Below are 21,071 nucleotides of genomic sequence, written 5' to 3'. Positions count from 1 at the left end.
TCGCAAGAAATTTCTTATGCTACTGCTTGCTCTTCATTTAGCCACAGTTCTAGAGAATCTGCATATTCTGTTGATTCTGAAAGTTCCGGTCATCTTGCCAGTGTTGAAGTTTCATCTGAAGCTAGTGAAACATTAGTGCCCTCAGCGCAAGAAATGGAATTAGAGTTTGCACCAGACTTGGAAATGCCTGTTTTGGATGAAGAACCACACAGTGATGATGATTCAATAAAGGAACCATACGACATGGATATCCCTGAATCTATAATACGAGGAGGTATTGAGATGCCTTTCATGAAATCGTGGGATATAAAAGATTCTTCTGACGATGACCAAATGAAGCAGTTACCTCAGCAGTGGACTTGGCAATATGCTTCTGAACAAAAGCTATCTGATGATTTTGAAGTTCTTGACGATAAATCTGAGCTGAATCAGAAATTTCAAACTTCTTCGTGTTCTGTTGAAACATCTGAAGAGACTTCTAAGCAGCTAGCAACAAAAAACATAACTAAGAGCTTTAGTCATACTGATAATTCATCACCTGGGCCTTCTCATAGACGGTCTATGAGTTCTGTAATTGATTTTATACCTAATAAAAATAATGTCGATCAAGCATTTGCAATCGACGAAGAACAACTGTCTGCGTCTGAAAGCTCAGCAACACATAGCGAGCAAACATGGCAGACTAGTAGTGTTGATACTGCTATGCAGTTATCTGCTACTGCTCTTGGATCATGTGCTGTTGAAGGCCAAAATATTCGTGCAATTTCTGATTCACTTCAAGAATCGCCACTTGAAAATGAGCTTATGTCTGAACAGTCCAGTTCTGTTTTGCAAGTAGATTCATCATTCCTACAGTTAAATGGACCAGTCGAAGTAGACTATAACCCAGATTATGACAATCTTGATGGTACTGATTCAGAGCTTAGAAGTAATAGAAATCAATCATTTTCAACGTATGAAAATGAAGGTCTTCAGTTTGAGCTTGAAATAGATGGAACAAATAATGCCTTGCCTAACGTTGAAGTTTTACAAGAATCTCCAGAAATTCAGCCTGATAGTGTGATGAACGGTAATTCTGACAGAAATTTTAACTCAATAGAATCTAACAGACCACCTAGCATGGAACAGGGAGCACCTGAATATGAATCTCATAATATTCATGCATCAAGCGATGCAGATAAACCAGAAGCACAGCAAGAACGATCTTTCAGTGCTGGAAACTATAATAACCAAGCTGCTTCTGAATCTCTAGTTTGCCCGGATTTAACAAGTTATCTCCCGGAAAGTGAACAATGTGATTTGCTTTCTGGTGTTGATTCTCTTCCTCCCAGTTACGAGAGTGAAATCAACATACCTTTTAGTGAATCAGTGAGTAGTAGGGAAGAGTTACCGACTGTTGAACAAAAATTGCATTCTTTGCCCGATTTACAAAATACAGATCCTCTAGAAAGAACAGACATAGTTGATACTTCGCCAGAAGATGAGCGATACGAATACAAATCTCTAAAATCAGGCAATAAGTATTCAAAAGATGAAAAATCCGCAGATTTTCAAAATTCTTCATCATTGAAATCTGATGAAAATGATATTCTTGCTGAATCTGATTACATCCCTCCAAATTATCAATCTAAGTATGATGAAGTTCCTAATACTGATCTTTATACGCATCATGAAGAAGAAGAATTTGATTTACGTGATTCTGATGTCTATCCAAGTCCTATCCCATCTGTCGATGAAGATAAACAAAGCACTCCAAGTTCATCTCTTCATGGTCGAAAATTCTTTCCTAGAAGTGGCGATACATCGGCGGCATCTTCTCTTCAAGAATTTGAGAGACTGGAGGCTGAAATTGCTGCTGGTAGACTGAGTCGTTCTTCTATAGATTCTGGTGAAAAAATGCCAGGAACTAAAAGTGGAGAGCATGATGATGTCTCCATGTGTTCGTTAACAGAATTTGAAAAACTTGAAAAAGAATGCGTTGAGAACGAAACTGCTCAGATAAATGTAGAAGATATAATGCTTTCTGAAATCGAAGAAGGTTTAGAAAGCCAGTGTTCAGATGCGATTGAAATTTTGCCTGAATCTTTGCATGACTACTCTGACTCTTCAGAGTATGAGCGTAGAAGACTGGACATTGAAGAAGTTATCAAAGTAGCTCAAAGCAACGTAGAAAAGTTTCATGAAGAAACAACATCTGAGGGTATCACTTCCGATGATTGTACTGTTGTAATGAAGGTAATACCTGATTTTCAAGACATTTCAGAAGGTGCTAAAACATCCAGCAAAGATGATGGCAATACAGATGTTGAAGAATCTGAACCAATTTTTTTTACCTCTGATCCTGATGCTACTGTTGGTGGCCATGATTCTAGTTCTAGTGGTGAAAAGAATGGCGGCAAAGGAGATTGCATGGTATCTAGCACTGATTCCATTGATCCTAGTAGTTCTACTGCTACGCACGCAACGTATCACTTCGAAACCGACTCTGTTATGTCATCGAGCATCAATAGTGCTCAGGCTTCGGGTGAAGAATGCACTATGGTCTCTAGTACTGACACTTTAGAGCCGGAACCCAAATTGACTTATTCTATGGGAGACTCGACTTCTGAAGGAAAAAGAATCGGTGCCACTTATGATGATGGTTCTTCAACTCTTGCTAAAGGTGCTTTAGCTTGCAAGTTAGAGGAACTGCAGTCTGCAAATGGAGCACAAGAGCAAATGGAAATGTTTCTTTCAAAATTAACTGATGAAACTGTATTGATGGATGACTTTGCTTCTCATTCATTTCCAGATGAATCTGAATCCCATAAAGCATCCGATGAATATCAAAAGTCCTTCGAAGCTGCCCATGGATTTAGTACGTCAGGTAGTTGATACAGTTGTGCACCAACTAATGTTGTAAAGAAAATAGTGTGTGTTCCGTTGCAATGAGTGTTACTTTTTTTTGTGTAGCTTAATATATTATTTGCTTCGTCATTTTCAGGAATGTTCTGTTTAGCATGATAACTTAATTCTCCTGTAAAGTTTGTGTCTCTGCTGCCTATACGAGCTGCAAATATTTTGTTTTGCGATGTATTTGTTTTTACTTTCATTTATTTTTTAACTCCGTTGAATGATATCATTTATGTATTTGTATTGATTTTTATAATTTGCGTTTTACTTCTAGGTAACTTCAGTTTCTTTAAAAAATATTCTGAGCTGCGCAGTGAAAACTGGTGCCTGTAGAAATGACTGTTTCTTGTTTCTTAGACCTAAACTCTTGTGTATTACAATATTATTTTTTTATTTAAAGTTGCTTTTATATGTTTTTTTTTCTTGATTTTATCAAAATGTTGAATTTTTTTATTTCTTATATTTTATGGTTTTTAATAGAATGCTCTGCTTCCCTGCATGTTATTGTACAGATTCATTGTTATTTCCTTTTTCATTAAACTTAAGAGACAGAGTTAAAAGAACGTTCTTTTAAATCCTTTGTCTGATTTTATTTTTTTAAAATTTGTTTTAAACCTTTTAAAAGCCCAAATTTCAGAAATTTTAGTTTTTTTCGTATGGTTTTGTTTTAAGTTTGTAAACAAGCCAACATATTTAAGAAATCTCTACTTTTAGTCACATTAAATAGTTCATTTCATCGCTCTTGAGGCTACCAATTCCTTGATTAGCATTTATATAGGAGAAATTAAGAAGTATTACCGCTTTGAATTTTCAAAGTATATTTTATTATTTTTTTAGTACATTTTTTTTGATTGCTAAGTCACTGATAGAATTTCCTTACAACGTGCATAAAATAGATTTATTTTAGAAAACTTCTTAAAAGTTATCTTGAGCGAAATGTAGCCCACATTTTCTTTGATTTTTTTTTCTTTGTACCCATTAAAAAAAAATGTGTATTAAAAACACTTAATTTCATTTGGTTTTACTGTCTGGTAAAATAAACGTACTTTTAGGAAAGTATTTGTTACTATACTTTTGTCTCTGTCGTTCTTTTTAACTTTTACAATCTGGGCCATTATTTTATATCTGTTATCGGTGTTTTAAAAACTACTTTACTGATTTGAATTGTAATTTTAACTTTTTAACGAACATATTTTATAATTTTTTTAATGTCTATTACATATATTTTTTAAAATAAATGTGTTTTTGTGAATATTTTTGATCGGTACAAATGTATGTTTTCATTATAGATGATGGTACTGTTGCTGAAGGAGATGACTTCAGCAGGACTACCGCAACAACAACAACCAGGTAGTTTTTGCATTTTGATAAAACCATCTTATATGAAGAGAAATCTATTTTGATCTGGCATGCACAGATAACTCATCTCTATTAAGGAGAATGACTCATACCTGCAATTACTTCACCTTATTCAGGGGGAAAATATGAATGACAAAAAAGGCTTGTCAATGCTCACGTTTATACTAATGAAAATTCTTTGAAAAATGTAAAATTTGATTTCGGGGAATATCTGTGCTCATGGATGGAATCGAGTTTGTCTTGTGAGTGTCTGCAAAAAATTTAAATCGGCTGCTAAGTTTGGGTTTTTATTGTAGTCAGTTAAATTCCATGATCGAGAAACCAGTTTGCGTTCATATTGAATTGTGTGGATATTTTTATGTATTTAGTAACAAACTGTATCTTTTTAAAATGTACTTGTGCAAAAATTTTCGGTTACAAGCATCGCATCTGCGTAGTCGCCGCAACACCGTAGTTAAAAGCGATAACTAACTGAGCCATTGTACATCAGGGTTGCAAATACACATTAAAATGAAGGAATGGAAAGAACATACTGTACACACAAGCATATGGGTCGATCCTCCTACTTTTACGGGTGGGGGGACGAATTTTTGAATTTTAGAGAAAAATCGGTAATGTTTTGCCCCTTTTTTGAAAATAAACCCTTTTTGAACAAATAGTTAAAATTTAAAAACATATTTACGATCCGAAATGTACAATGCTTATATTAGTGCATGAAAAAATTTCGTTTTCCTGATCGCGATTTTTGTAATTAGTTATTTTGTTTCCTGAAGTTTTTCAGAGTGAGTTTTTATATTTCGTTTTATAGAATTGTAACTACAGTCACTACAGGGCAAGATGGCGAAACCCATAGCGAACAGCAAGTGCTAGAAGACGGGGATGACCTTCGGCATAGTGTGGAGGTCATTCTGAACCAGTTCATGAGCGACGACTCGAAACTGGCCGATTCTGCTGTTGACCACGATGAGTGAAGATCCATCCTTGTGTTCATGTGAAGTTCTGTCCAAATGTCGTTCTGTGTCAGAGTACGCTAGGTGGGCTGCTGGACTAATTTAAGTTTCTGACCTTTTTACGAGTCGCATGGCGTGCCATAACAGCTTTGTTCAGCACCGTAGCAAAGAAGATGTATTCGTGGAAGAGTGGCTACTGTATTTCTTTCACTGTCATGACAAAAAAAAAAAGTTTTATTTTCTTTCCTTTGCTGAAAGAGTCACTGTTACTGATGTTACTTTTTAGAGCACTATTTTATTGCATTTCGTAGATGTTCCGATAGTGTTTTTAAATTTTATCTGAAATCACGAATGATGATAATAAGTGACGTTCGAGAGCTTCTGTTTGTAAGAGTCTACTACTGTATTTAATTCCTGCCTGTGAAAGAGGCGATTAAAATGACGGTGTCCATTCATACTTTTCATAATTATGTTGGTGTATATTTTAAATACGAAGTATTTTGTTTTTTAGAGTTTAGTGTTAACTTATCTGCTTATGTGTTGTTAGTTGCAGATGTTTAATGACATTGTGTTTCATATGGTTCAAATAAAGCTTTGAGAATTATAGTCTGGTTTTTCTGTGTCATTATGAATTTGTCTTACTATGTAAATCAGTGGTGCCTAACCTATGGCCCGCTGGCCACACCCGACCCGCAAAGCTGGTTCGTGTGGTCCGTTTTGTTTGATGTTACAAATTGAAATGCGCGAATAATGATTCAAAAATTGGTTTTTGAACAACAGATTCATTTAATAAAAGCAACAACAATTGTTAGTTTTTAATTTTCTTCCCTTTTCCAAATTTTCCCATGTTATTTAGTAAAATTTTAAATATTTTGAAATTTTATATGATAGTGTTCTGGCCCGTGAGAATCATTTTAATATGAGGTGCGGCCCTCGGTTCGGTACCATAGCTGTAATGCATTGAAACTTAATCACCTGTGAGTTACATGCTAATCCTCTGCTTTGGTAGCGAGATTTTTCATGTAATGTAGAAAGGTATAATTTTTAATTCGTAAGTACAGTAATCAAGAAAAATTATCTGTAGTAGCTCTAAAAGAAGGAAAAACTTCTTACACAAAGCATTGATCTGACGACCAAGGTCTAGCTCGTATGTTAATTCAGTTGAAAATAAAGTATTCTTAAGAAAATGTGGGAAAAGTCGACATTTCGTTTCAAAAGGCTAAGGTAAAAATTACTTCAATCTATCCTTTCTTGAAGTGTGCTGTTGGCATAATTTAAATCTTTTTTATGGGGGGGGGGCGGAGTGAATTCCTTTCATCAGTAATTAAAATGGTCACCTACTTCAGAGGCGTAGCTAGACCCGACTTTTTTTGGGGGGGGGGATACTTCTTTTATTATATATATATATATATATATATATATATATATATATGTGTGTGTGTGTGAACTTTTACATACTTTGGAATGGGGTGCCCCAAGTTCGATACTTGTGTTAAACAAAACAAAATCAAAGAATTTTTTTTATTTATTTATTTTTTGTAATGATTTGGAAAATTTAACTTTTTTTTCCTTTTTTTCCATTTAATTTAAAGTGAAACTTTCTAGCAACAGGTCTAGTCTAAACCAGTCTATCCAAATCAGGGGGAAAATCAAATATCTGATGAGCGTGTTCCGTTCATTTCAGTGTGACTGCTTAATTTAGAGGCTAACACACATCTACAAAAGCTGGCATCCCTGAAAGCTAATAGATGGATCCATTTCCGCCTGTGAACTGGATGTTTGACTTTCAATCTTGTCGGTGGTCAGACTATTTTTATTAACTTGGTTCGCGCTAAAAGCATGAAATAAAATAAAAAAAGACTTCTTGATTATAACCTGCAAAAAATGAAATGACTTTTCATATCGTTACATTTATATGTTGCTTTTTATATGTATTTACATTTATGCTAGTTCTAAAGCAGTTAATAAAATTTGAATTAAAAAAGAGGGAAGAAATATAGGCGGTAGAAAGTTATTTGCACGAAGCTGCATACCATCTGTTCTCCTTTCAAGTTTTTATTTTTAATTTTATTACCTGCTGTAGAATTTACATAAATATCTATTTGAGAGAGCAACAGCAATTTTCGAGTGTTATAAACAGAAGTCTTGTTTATTTTCTACTTTTTAATGCGAACCAAGCTAACAGAAATAGTGCAGAACAGTCTAGATTCATTTCGTTTTTAAACATTTTATTCCTGTAATGCTATGCAGTTTTTCTTTTAAATTAAAATTTCCTTCAGAAGGGTTCGATGGAATTAATGCTGCTTCAGCAGACTGTACTTCGTTTTCTTCAGAGGACGTTAACTTGCTCTTTTTAGAGCAATCATTTTCGTCATTTACATTTTTTTTGGGGGGGGGGGGGTTAAAAAGCTTGTTATCGGTTTTGCTCGCTTCATTATACAACAACGTTCGCTTAGAATATACTATTCTAAATAGTTCAGGCTGCACGTTTTTAAAAGAATACGCAGTAAATACTGGCTGACATTTTCGACAAATCGATGTGATTGCGGTGGATTTTCTGGTTGGCAAAGGCCGTTTTGACTATGACAGCACAACGCCAACAAAAACCTTATGTCTCGAATTCCGACTTTGCTATCATTTTCGGATTCAAAGCCGAAAGGGCTGAAGGGGCAAAAAAAAGGAGAAATGCGTTCCACGAATAGGTTTTCTAGGAAGATTAACGAAAGGACAGTCGTTTCGAGCACTTTCTTGGAAGAAGAGTAAAGGGGTGAAATTCACAGGTTGAGTATTAGTTGCATTATAGATGAGTATTTCAAGTTCATGGTTAAAGGTCATTCAAGTTAAAAGCCATTTTGCTCTGTTATCTGGTTTAGTACTGTTCTGTGATCGCTCTCTTTCTTAAAATTATGATTCCTTAAAGAAAACCAAGATGATAGGAGGGAAAAGAAAGTTTAAGATTTTTTCAAGTAAAGAAAAAAGGAAAATCCTAGAATATTGGCCAGGTTAGATTTGCAGCAATTGCTATCCTCAAGAGGATAAATAATTAATCAAAAAACAAGAAAAAGAAAAAATCAGGCACCAAAAAGCAATAAAAGACGTTTTCTTGAAAAAGATATGCTCAAATTTTCTTTTACTGTCAAAATGTTTCCTTAAACTGGCAATAAAGCACTTAATAATGTAATAATAGAATAAGACCTAACAAAACTAATACAGAGGAATTTTGATCAAGAGCCCATGTTGTCTATAGTATCGATTTGAAATTTTCATCATCATATTCCAAATTTCTATAAAGTTTCTCAAAACCCCCGTATCTTAAAACCTCTTTATCTCGATTTTTTTCCTTCCTGTGAAATTCGAAACATACAGATTCAACTGTATGTAATATTCCCACTGCGCCGCTCATAAAATTAAACATACTTAACAATTTTCAGAACCTATGACCAAAAAAGGCTACATATACGTAGATTTAACAAATCAATCTCATTTCTAAAGCGAAGTGTGAAATTTCACTCAATTATCAAAAAAATGTTGCAGCACAGTGAGGAGTGAGGCGTCTTTACGCTTGAGGATCACTCATTGAGCTGATTTTCAATGGCACTGGGAGGGGGGGAAGGGGGGGGGGGGAGCGAAGTGAATTTTTGACCACTGTTATTCAGAGAAAAATTTTTGATTTTTTTTCTCTTTTTTTTTTCTCTTCTCTTTTCTTTCTCTTCTCTTTTCTTTCTCTCTCCTTTTTTTTGGGACAAACATTTCGGGGGGGGGGGTTGTCCCCAAAACCGCCCTCTTAGCTACGCCCCTGACCTACTTAACGTCGGGTGTTAGTTTTAACCTCATAAATTATAATAGTGCTTTTGTGGCTTTTAATAAAACGCTTTAAAAAAAAAAAAAAAAGCGAACAGAGCTGAAACAGTATGGAATATCTTCTCCAAAGTTTTTGGACTCTTTCGGTACCTTTCTCAGCTGTTTATGAGAAGTAGCTTGGCATAGAGCAGTTTAGAGGTATTGTTCGTTTTCCACGAGAAAGCACTTGACTCCTTCGTCACGTGGTATTCGATGATTCTATTTCGTTTTCGGCAGAAGATATGTTCGGATCATAGCATTTTGTTGTAAAAACAGCAGTTCTTAAAATGTAATAACTCAATTGTCAACAGACTAGTGATGTAAAAGACACTAAGACTTTTTTGCACATTAAAATGCACGCCCAAGATAAAGTTGTCTGGTTGTTTCATTTAGAAGCGCGTGGATTGTTCAGCGATCACCCCCGCGTAAAACGAAACTCTGCGTTTGTGTAGGTGGAACAAACTCTCTCTCTCGTGAAAAACGGACAATACATTTGTTTACTGTCAAGTTATAAAACTGTACATCTTATTTAACATTTATGCATCGATAAATTATAATGGAATGTTTTTGCATTTAAAGAATCTTTTTGCATTTATTTTTTGAAAGCATGGAACTTTGAAATTTTTTAAAGGATCGGTAAAATGTGGACTGGGATCAACATTCGTAGTTGTTTTGATGTTTCTGTTTTTCTTTTAACAAACTGTTGGTCCTGGTTTTTAGCTCATTTTTAAAATTTTAGTTTTTCAACCACAACACTGGAGGCTCAAACGCTGCCTCAAACTGCATTTATGGGTCCAAATTTTTGAATTTTCCATGCCAACGCCACTTTACGATTCTGTTGAATTTTCCCCCGGATATCGTGGTTCGGAATAACTTTTTTATGCCATGCAATTTTTTTTCTTTGTTATTACATTTGAGTAACAATCTCTCTTCCCCACTTTTTTCATTTCAGATTTCTGCCGTTAACTCTCAAGGCTAAAAATTAAGTTTTACGAAAGAAGAAGAAGAAAAATAAATAAATAAATAAAAAATAAATAAAACTTCGCTCGATTTTGCGGTTTGAGCCTTTCTTTTCATTTCTATAGTACTTTATTCTCAAACCATCCCGTATAGAATAAATTCAGGAATAAACTTTATGAATCATAAACAAATGAATAAATTTCATTAAAAAATTGAACCTAAGATTGTAAAGTCAGTGAGCGTTACACGTATTTCTTAGTTACCAGCATACTCACACAAACCTTGATCGTGGGTTTACTTTTCTTAGAATCCATTTAACATGTTTTGATGCTTTTTAAAACTATGAAAAATTTTAATTAGATGACTAGTCATTTTACAATGTGAAAAATATATTTAAAGCAAGATTTACATACAAATGCGGGCTTTTCAAGCCTTTTAAAAAACTGTACATGGTTAAGAGTCCAGCCTAGATGTATCTTCTGAACTTCTATAACTGCTGAAACCTTGAATAGATTTGAAAGTCAAATTTTCACTCTCCGCTACTTGACCGTAACCCAACCGAGATCGACCGAATCCCTTAGTCCCTTTGTATTTGAATTTTCTGATGTCTGGTGAACCAGGGGTGGGTGGTATATTGCATTCTGATATAGAACTGCGTGCTAAAGTTTGGTTATCTTTGCTGCTGAAATTCACACCTCGGTCAAAGAAAGATAATGATTCTTCTGTGCTTGAAAGTTGTTGACAAGAAGTTGCAGTTTGCTTTTGCTCGTCCTCATAGACCGAAAAAGTTTCATACCTGTCGGTGGAACATTGGGTTGCGTATTTCTCATCACTAAACGTCAATTCCTCGTCCCTTATGGCAGTTTCGTATTTATCCAAAGATTCTATGCTACCATCAGTTGCACTTTTATAGGAAACATTATGGTCACCATGGTTATCGTCATCCTGTCCGCTCTCGTGGTTGGTTTCCAGTTGCTTCGAGTTAATCGTGGAATTAAACTGAGCATAGAGGGATTGACTCTTTGATCCTTGGAAGGAGGTGCTGGCTTGCAAAGGATGATACTCTACACTTTTTAGTTTCCCAAACCGAAGTGAGGAAGGGCGAGAGTTCTTTTCTGAATCAGTGTCGGAAATTCGACTGAGATGCATAGGCCTTGGAGTAATCAGACACTGGCTGCCCCAGTCTGTTAAAGATTTCGCCCTGGACTCTTCACTTTCTTCATCAGCCTCTTTAAAACTGCCGTATTTTTGCTGAAGCGTATGTGGATCTTCGTCGATTGTTCGCTGCTGAGCACGGCCACCTGGTTTTGATGATCTCCAGTGAACTTTGCCAACATCTTCGTCCAATACAGAACTGAAAAACATGAAAATTTTCCAATTACTATAAAATCAGTAGCTTCTATAAAATATCTTTTATTTAAGTTGCACAACACCAATTTTGTTTCTTCTAAAGACCCATTCTGCCATGCCTGTCGCACAGCACGGCTCAGACAGCACAATTGGGCTAAGAATTTGCATTACAAAGAGAAGGAAATTGCACCCAGGACGCCAGTGGGATCGAACCCCTGACGTCCAGCACACGAAGGGAGTGTTTTACCGTTCTGCTTCAGAAGTGCCACACGACTTCTGCAGCAGAACGTTAAATGAATTATTTTGGAGAATGTTCTGAAACATTTAAATTTCTGCAGGAGTTTGGCATATTCCAAAACACAGTAGACTTTTCTCTCAATCTGCTAGGGAACTGGGCACCATTTCAACTAACAGTACTGCCTTGAGCAGGTAAACGGCAGTATCTGCAGAAATGAGTTTTCGAGGTATTTAAAGAAAAAGTTTTGGATTCAATACTAATAATAGAGAAATGTTGGAATTAGACATTTTTTAGCACTTTTTTTCAGAGGAAACCAACTAAGCAAGCATGTACAATAATGCTAACCTGCAATAGTTGGCAAAAATGCCAGAAAATAAAAAAATTGCTGTCACTGTTTACCCACGACAGAGTACCTCTAGTGGCGATTCCGCAACCAAGATTAACTTCGCGGTCTGTATAAAACTTGTATGATTGTAGCTTCAGAACCAATGTGTTTCAACTAAATAGATCAATTCCAGAATTTACACTATTCTGTTTTTTATTTTGATATGATTATTTTCATTTTTGTCCCATTCAATAAGAAACACTCTCTACTTAAACGTAACAAAATCCTCGACTAGTGATTTTTTTATCCAGCGTCTTATCAGCATTTTTGGCCACGGGTATCCTAGGAGATAGGACATCGACATCGGGTGGAGCAGTGTTTCGAGATCCCACTGTCAAATATCCATTGAGAACCTGCGGAGTTTAAGCTCATTCAATCCGTGTTCGAAAGTCTTCTGATCGGTTGCTAGCACTCACCATGGGTGCAGCCTAAATTGTGAGAGTGGTGACAGATGTTGCTGTCCTATTTACCGGTCGACGCCGAAATTCAAATTAACCCCCTGATGGGAGGCTCATTTTCACGACAACAGCTAAATCTTGTCGTACTCCCTACTCACTAATTTATTGGGAACGAACTAAGCCGATTAACATGAGATAATTATCATTATCCTGTGAATTTACTGAAATGTAATGTGGGGATTTCACATAGTGGATCAGTTATTCCACATTGGAAAAGGCACTCATACGTATATTGCGCCGCTTGGAGAAATGTACAAATTCATCTTGTTCAAAGCAAGTTAAGCATTGTTCTCACCTTCTGGAACTACAGGACGACGAGACATTATCCAGCGATCTCCATTGCTGCCTGAACGGAAATCTTCGCACTAGACACTGCTGGTGCTCACTGTCCTGCATGCTCGAGCTATCACTGGCTTCCACACAGCTCATGCTACTGGAGGAGTTGCGGCGGAAGAATCTGCCCGAAGAGCGACCCCGCTCATACAATCGTGTATCCGAATGTGACCCACGCAGGCCACCACACCCTCCACTTGAAAATGAAGACGAGCGACTGTTGACGGCTGAGCCTGTGTCATAATACCGGTCACTATCGGCCACCTGAGAAAAGAAAATGAATGCAAAATTGCTCATGATATAACAGTAAAGAATAATCTTCTCTGTTCTCTTTGTTCTAGATGTATTTAGTAAGTACTATTTGTATTTTCCACATCTATTATAGTGCTACTTAGCAATACTTTAATCTTCAGCTTATCCTATGGCATGCCTTAACACCTGCTCATTTTGATTCTAATACTTTAGTTAAAAGTTTCCAAAATGCCTAAATAGTCGAATACTAAGAGTAACTCTGTGTAGTCTCACTTAGAATAAAGAAAAATATTTACAGTAATTTATAGTTCCATACGATCTGATGGCAGTTTATGACCACCTGCCTGGTTCCAATTTTGGATTATACCGTGGCTCCGTGGAAAGGTAAAGTGTAGTATCTGCAAAAAGGAGTTTTTCTTTGAAGGAACGCTTTTTAGATTTCCCACAAACAAAAGTGAAATGCTGATAATTTGAAAAAAAATTCGTTCTTTATTTTCAGCAATTGTACCTTATTTCAGCGTACAATAGATGACAAAAATACAAGAATAAAAAATGTGCAGATACTTTGCTTACCTTTCCAGGCCAGTATATGACTCCAAAGTTGCAACAATCATTTTTAATACCAGATGAATATAACAGATGGTTTTTTAAGCTTCCAGAACGTGGTTTTCGATTTGCAACCACACGGCCACATGAATCTTCGCCAACTTCTCGCAAGTTGGGAACCAATGGCTTAGAGCACTCTCAATCAAGCCACCTTTCAAAAAGTAACAGCAGGTGACTTGGATCAGCTTCGCAAGTCCCATATAGGCCGCACAGTGTGGCATAGTGGGCAAAAATCCACCGAACTCGCGGGTTTTGAGCTAGAATCTTCTATTATGGCTCAAAATGCGGCAAAATTCTTCGACTATTTCGTAGTGGTGCTACAATTTTGAATTTCTTAACCCCCTAAGCGCCGCGTAGCTCAGAATGGACCCAAGTCGCGATTTTGAAAACTAAAAAGTATGACCATATTTTTTCCCTGATATGTGGCTTAATGCTTAGTATAAATCGAGGAATAGGATGATAAAACACAACTTTTGATCGGTGCTGGGTGTTTAGAAATGCTTTTTTCCACCGTATAAGTCATTAAAAACATGATTTTTCAGGTTTTTCCGTTGAAAAAATGGGTTTTAACGGTCTTTACACATCTCCCGCTAAAGAACAAATACATATATTTAATTCTGAACTACAAGTTTTCAATCATTTTCCAAAGTTCAAAAGGTAAAAACCTCCCTAAAACACCGAAAAATTGCTCAAAGTCCGAATTTCAGCTCGAGATCCTACCATTGTCCACGGGAGAACATCTGTGGAATAGCGCAAGCAGCCTATTTTATATGTATACATTTATATGTATATATTTCGAGAATAAATCGTCTGCGTTCGAATAAATACCTTTACATTTAGAATTTCCGAATGCTTTTGATGTTTTTAAGAAAATTTAATGTATTGAAGTAACAGTTGAACAAATGTGTAGACGCAAAATTAGTATGTTGTCTGTTTCCTCGGAATAATCGTAATATTTGATTTGTAACAGGTATTTTCACTCTTTTACGTAAGTGTTTTTGTTGGAATTCTAACATAAAATATAAAAACACATGTTAAAATTTCAATGTGTTTTAAACTAAACAACTAATGCTCAGATGAACCCTTTTAGCCCCAGTTTTGTTCATAACAACATCATTTATAGATTATAATACAGCTGAATTTGAGGTAAGGCTGAAAGGATTAATGAAATTATATGATTTTACTTCACTCTATATAATTTATAAAACAAATATTTACAAATATATGTCCATTAGCTTTCAATTTAGAAGTATGAAAAACAGTAAAGACATGTTATTTTAACTTTATTATAAAGTTTAATAGAATTTATATTAAAATTTATGTTGTTTTGTTGGTCTTACATGCAGAAACAAATTTAAAAAAATGTAATTTACATAATTTTTTTAAAAAATATTTGTAACAGAGGACAAAAAGAGTGAACATACCTATTACAATTCGAATATTACGATTATTCCGAGGAAACAGACAAACATACTAATTTTATGTCTACCGATTTGCTCAACTCTTATTTTAATACATTAAATTTTCTTAAAAACATCAAAAGCATTCGGAAATTCTAAATGTAAAGGTCTTGATTCGAACACAGATGATTTATTCTCGAAATGTATACATATAAATGTATACATATAAATGTATACATATAAGTGTATACATATAAATGTATACATATAAATGTATGCATATAAAATAAGCTGCTTGCGCCATAGACTAATAATAAGAGTAGACCGAGCTTTCCCAGACTTGCTGATGAAAAAATTGGTTCATGGATACATCATGTGACTGGTGGAAGGCTTGGCGAAAACTTTGGCAGCATGGTTGCTAGATGGCAGGATTATCTATAGTTTGGCACTCGACATGTATTTTAAGACGTAATGTGTTTTTATTATAATTTTTTTTCCAGGTGCAGAGATGATTGAACTGTTTTTCTTTTAGTTATGCATTATTTTGACATTAGTAATTAGTTTTTGATCACAGTTTTCAGTAATTTTATTTCATTCGGAACTGCTACGTCAGCGTTGGTGTAAACGTAATGGCGTAAACGTTTTACGTTAACGCAAAAATGTACTAATCGGTATCTTAAATTGAAATTGTAGGTAAAAATCTTACCGTTTGCCGATTCTTTTTGTGCGCTTGCATCTTTAATTGCTTAGAGAGTTATTGAAATTGAATAAAGAGAATGCACAATACTATCTAAACGAAAAACTCGCTACATTAACAAAATATTTACAACTTAGAACAACAAATTTACAAATCGAACTCCATAAAAGATCATTCTTCCGTGTTCCATCAATTCCATTTATTTTATTTCTCGCTCGCGTTGATCGTCTGCTACGATCAACGCCCGCTGTTGCTAGGATATCCACCAGTCACATGGTTTGGTTTATGAGCAGCAAAAGGGTTGCCATAGCTCGTTCTACTTTTATTATTAGTCTATGGCTTGCGCTATTGCACAGATGTACTCCCGTGGGCAATGGTAGGATCTCGAGCTAAAATTCGGACTTTGAGCAATTTTTCGGTGTTTTAGGGAGGTTTTTACCTTTTGAACTTTAGAAAATGATTGAAAACTTGTAGTTTAGAATTAAAATATATATTCGTTCTTGAGCGGGAGGTGTGTGAAGACCGTTAAAACCCATTTTTTCTACGGAAAAACCTGAAAAATCATGTTTTTAATGACTTATACGGTGGGAAAAAGCATTTTTAAACACCCAGCAGCGATCAAAAGTTGTGTTTTATCATCCAATTCCTCAATTTATACTAAGCATTGAGTCACATATCAGGGAAAAAATATGGTCATACTTTTTAGTTTTCAAAATCGCGACTTGGGTCAATTCTGAGCTCTGCGGCGCTTAGGGGGTTAAGAAATTCAAAATTGTAGCACCACTACGAAATAGTCGAAGAATTTTGCCGCATTTTGAGCCATAATAGAAGATTCTAGCTCAAAACCGGCGAGTTCGGTGGATTTTGCCCACTATGCCACACTGTGGGCCGGCTTGTCCTAGATTGGACCACTTTGACTACCATCACTCTCAATGAAGTCGGTTTCAAAAAAAATAAAAAAAACCCGCCAAAATCGGTTTTTCCGTTTAGCGTAGTGATGCCAAACCACGGCCCGCAGGCCATACGTGTTCCTCGAAGCTAATCCATGTGGCCCGTTGTTATGATCAACGTTACGAATTAATGACAAATGACTTTTAAGGGTCAATACAATGCAAAAATAAAATAAAAAATAAAAAAAAACGACGTATGATAATTTTAATCATGAATTTATTCGAAAGTATTTGAGTGTATGATGACTTTTGTGGCGTATTATTTCTCTGCCTCTTCGTTTTTTGACCCATTTCAAAAAGAAGATACGTCAATATTTTGAAAAAACTACAGGGTTTTATTTAGAATGACATAGGAATGATGTAAAAAAATATTAGACTTCATATTCGAATTCAGTTTCGCGTTATTTTGGTTTTACTAAAAAATTTCGAAGTGTACGAACACTTTTGGGAGCCACTGTATTTTAATATGAGGTGAGGCCCTAGGGTACAAAAAGGTTGAGCATCACTAGTTTAGCACCTACGATGCCACAGACTGACATGTAGAAACGCACCTCCACGCGTTTAAGTAAAAACCACCCTCTCTTTGCATCAGGGGTTTTAAAAGATCTCCGTAAAAGTGGTTTTTCTGCCTGTGTAGTGATAATGGAGGGAAAATAACATATGGAGAAAAATGAGTCCAGAAAGGAAAGTGAAAGTGAGGCATAACAAGGGACACTTTCGACTGAAGTATCTAAAGATTTTTATATCGGGTCGTTAAGAAACTTTTTATATTTAAATGCTATCAGATTGGTCGGTTGATATTATTATATTTGTATGTATTGAAGACATAAATGTTCAATTCTTTATTCTCTCTCTCTCTCTCGTTTCTGATTAGTTGTACGATAAAATTTTAGTAACGATGTAAAATGTAGTTCATGAAAAATAAAGAACGGTGAGGGAAATATCTCGTGTAATTCTGATAATTTTAATCATTATTTATTTATAAGATTCAGGAAAAGAAGAAAGTTAATTTTTACCTCCGAATCTGCAGAGTAAGTAGCAGATTTTTTTTCTTCGGAATCGGAAACAGGATCTAAAATAAATAAATAAACAAATGACTAAAAAATGCAAGTAAATCATAAACATATTAAAGCGATGCATTTGTAAAAGTCAATTTAATTAAGAAATATGATTTTATTGCACATTTTTTCAGAATAAAAATATACATTAAGTAATAAGCAAACATTTCTTAATTACATATTCATTGGATACTTGAACTCTTTTAAATACCAGTGTTAAAATTTTTTACTTGAATGCACGTTTACTTAGAAAAATGGTTTTAATAGAGATAATCTTCTTTTAACTTTAAAAGACATAAAACAGACAGTTTATATATGTGTATACAGCGTGTTCCCGTTTAACCTAAAAATCCTCTATTTCCGCAACCGTTACTTTTTGACGCATACTTCCAATCGCAAAATCTTTCAAAATCAGGTGCAGAGTTAAGATATTAAAAGTTTGAAGAAGAAATAAAAATTGAGTGAAGATATACAAAATTTAACTTTTTATACGTGCCCTAGGTCCCTTAACCTAACTTATATTTAGAGAAATAATATCCAATGAAAAATATTTTTTTTTATTTCCAATGGCTGGCAGCAAGAAAAAGTTACAAAGAACAAAATAGCAAAAACCAACCCAATACACAGAACAAGGAACAATGAAGTGAAATATTGAAAAATATTACAAAACACACATGCTACCAAAACTCAGGGAAATATTCGAGTTCAAAGTTTTAAGGGACCATGCAAACGATGAGATTGGAACTAATCACCCCTTTTTGAAGAATAACAAGTTGTAGATGTCAAAAACAAAGTACTTACGTTTTTTTTATTGCTATTCAAAAATAAATGCAAATGTTATGCCATGATACGCAAAAGCAAACTACAAAAGCTCGTACAATTTGAAAAAAAAAAAAAAAAAACTCTCTATGGACACATATAATTTTAAACCATTGTTAGCCCCCCCCTAAAAAAAAGATATTTTGAGGAGTGTAAGTGGTTTAAATCATAGAACGCTACGCTTTTTATCTCGGTGAATATTGGTTGTACTAATGTCAAACTTTTGTGTTTGAATTATTTTTTAACTAGCTGCGTAGCCCGGCTTTGCACAATCTACCTCGAAAATACAAGTTTTGTCAAGTGACGCATGTTCAACAATCAAGCTTCAATTATATATACACTCTAAGACAAAAAAAAAGTTGCACCATGAAGGAAGTCTTAGAATACAATGACATTTGGTAGGTATGCTAAGTGTATATGGAAGAGTAAATGATTAGAAAATGAGAACGATATAAGCAAAATTTATTGAACAACATACACAAAATGGGTAACATTCAGTATGGGGTATGGCCGCCATTATTCCGAATACAACATGCTAATCGTCTTGGTAACGAATCGTACAGGTTCTTAATGAAGTCCTGTGGTAGTCTATCCCATGCTGCTTTAACTTTGTTACGGAGTTCCGGCAGATTTCGAGGTACGCCTGGAGTGTTGACATCTCGTCCCATGGCATCCCACACATTCTCGATTGGGGACAAGTCTGGTGAATATGCCGGCCACTCCATGCTGTCTAGGCCTTGAAGACAAGCTCTAGAGACGGCAGCAATATGGGGTCGAGCGTTGTCTTGTTGGAATAGCGGCCGAACACGGGTGCTCAGGAATGGCAAAGCAACTGGCTGCAGGATCTCTTGAACGTAACGTTGGCCGGTCAAAGCACCGTTAATGAACACTAGAGGTGATTTTGCATCATATGCAATTGCGCCCCACACCATGATACCAGGTCTCGTGGACGTATGACGCTGTACAATAAACCGTAAATCTTGGCGCTGACCACGTTGCCTCCACACGCGGATTCTATTGTCGTCTCCACCAAGACAGAAGCGGGACTCGTCAGTGAAGACTACGCGATACCATTCGACGCTCCATGTCCGTCTTGTACGGCACCATTCCAATCTTTTCCGACGATGCAATGCTGTTAATGGCAGTCGTCGTAACGGTCTACGTGAGCGCCGTCCCACGTCGTGCAGCCGTCGGCAAATGGTGCGACCACTTATTGGCTGATTGATGGAAGGGTCCCACAGCCCGTTGGATGTCTGCAACTGGTGCTGGTTGGATCGTTTACGAGCTTGCCTTACGAGCCTCCGGTCCTCCCTCGGTACGGTTTGTCTCGGCCTCCCTGAGCCTGGTTGACGCTGATATGTGCCTTGTTGAGTCCACTGCCGCCAAATGCGTGCAACAGTAACATCAGTGTAACCAACGTGCTGTGCTATCCGTCGAAATGACCATCCAGCTTCTCGGAGGCCAATTATGCGACCCCTTTCGAACACTCCTGGTTGCGTAAATTGCTTGCGAACTTTATTTCGAGGCATAATCCAATGTTAAACGACGTAACTAACAAATCAGATTGAGTTAAATTACAATTGCTGCTCTACTGGACGCCCTTATATAGCTGGTCTTGCGCTGTGCTTAGGGCCACCCTGCGCGCGTTGCATGCGCAACCCTAACCTGGAAATTTAATCATTTGCATATCTTAGGCAGAAGAACCATCCCTCCAAATTTCATTCACATCGGTCCACACCTTCCTGGTGCAACTTTTTTTTTTGTCTTAGAGTGTATATATATATATATATATATATATAAAATTGAAAGAATATAAATCGCCAAATAATAATCAAAAGGAGAAAATTTTGCCTCAAAACAAAAACAACATTTTATTTAGTCACAACCGAGAAAAAAGAGTGGCAACCTTCTTTCTGGACGCTAATTTAAAATGAGATCGCGCAAACGATAATTTTCCGATTTAAAATTTCTGTTCCATTAGGCTTAGCAATGCTTTTTAAATTTTCCCGATGATTTTACACCATTTTTTGGAAATTCGAAGGAAATGAAGTAACTCATTGGGTGTTTTTCGCAAGCTTTCAAATGGGACCTAAATCAAAGAAATCGGATAATTGTTTCGGGTAGAAAGAGCCATTTAATGCCATTTTCGAGTCCTAAAATTAAAATTCCAACTGTGCGGTTCTTTTTTGGCGTTCGAAAAACCCCCTACGTTCCTTCTCAGGTGTCCAAGTACCCTCCTTGCCAAATTTGGTCGAGATCCGACGTAAACTGTGTATTTGTATAGGGAACATACATACACACACATATATACACATATATATAAACTCATGTTCTTTGTTTTATTTATATAAATGGAGATTATTTCCCTAAAAAGTGGTTAGGAGACTTCGGGCCCGAGAAAAAGTAATTTTTTTTTAAATTTTTTGACTAAATTTTTTTTTCCATCCCCACCCCCCTCCGTTTAATGGGGATTTTCAAACTTTCAATATCTTAACTCTGCATCTGATTTTGAACCTTCTTGCAA

The 21,071-nt window shown here is 35.9% G+C and overlaps 2 protein-coding genes across 5 annotated transcripts in view; one reads left to right on the top strand and one right to left on the bottom strand.

The window, feature by feature from the left end:
• Positions 1–5,807, top strand: part of LOC129222607 (ankyrin-3-like) — a 243,048-nt gene extending 237,241 nt beyond the window's left edge. For all 4 annotated transcript variants that reach the window (XM_054857131.1, XM_054857130.1, XM_054857129.1 and 1 more), the window contains 2 exons: positions 4,182–4,242; positions 5,060–5,807. In XM_054857131.1, coding sequence (XP_054713106.1) covers positions 4,182–4,242; positions 5,060–5,222 — 224 coding nt within the window. In that variant the 3' untranslated portion in view covers positions 5,223–5,807. The remainder of the gene's footprint in view (positions 1–4,181; positions 4,243–5,059) is intronic.
• A 4,453-nt stretch (positions 5,808–10,260) lies between these two features.
• LOC129223151 (uncharacterized) overlaps positions 10,261–21,071 on the bottom strand; it is a 48,924-nt gene continuing 38,113 nt past the window's right edge. Inside the window, 3 exon segments of the mRNA XM_054857719.1 lie at positions 10,261–11,355; positions 12,728–13,029; positions 17,687–17,742. Of these exon segments, the coding sequence (XP_054713694.1) occupies positions 10,455–11,355; positions 12,728–13,029; positions 17,687–17,742 (1,259 nt within the window). The 3' untranslated portion in view covers positions 10,261–10,454.

The sequence above is a fragment of the Uloborus diversus genome, chromosome 5 (genome assembly GCF_026930045.1).
Source record: "Uloborus diversus isolate 005 chromosome 5, Udiv.v.3.1, whole genome shotgun sequence".
Taxonomy (NCBI): domain Eukaryota; kingdom Metazoa; phylum Arthropoda; class Arachnida; order Araneae; family Uloboridae; genus Uloborus; species Uloborus diversus.
The sequence above is the reverse complement of the archived record's forward strand: the minus strand, read 5'-3'. Positions and strand labels throughout refer to the sequence as shown.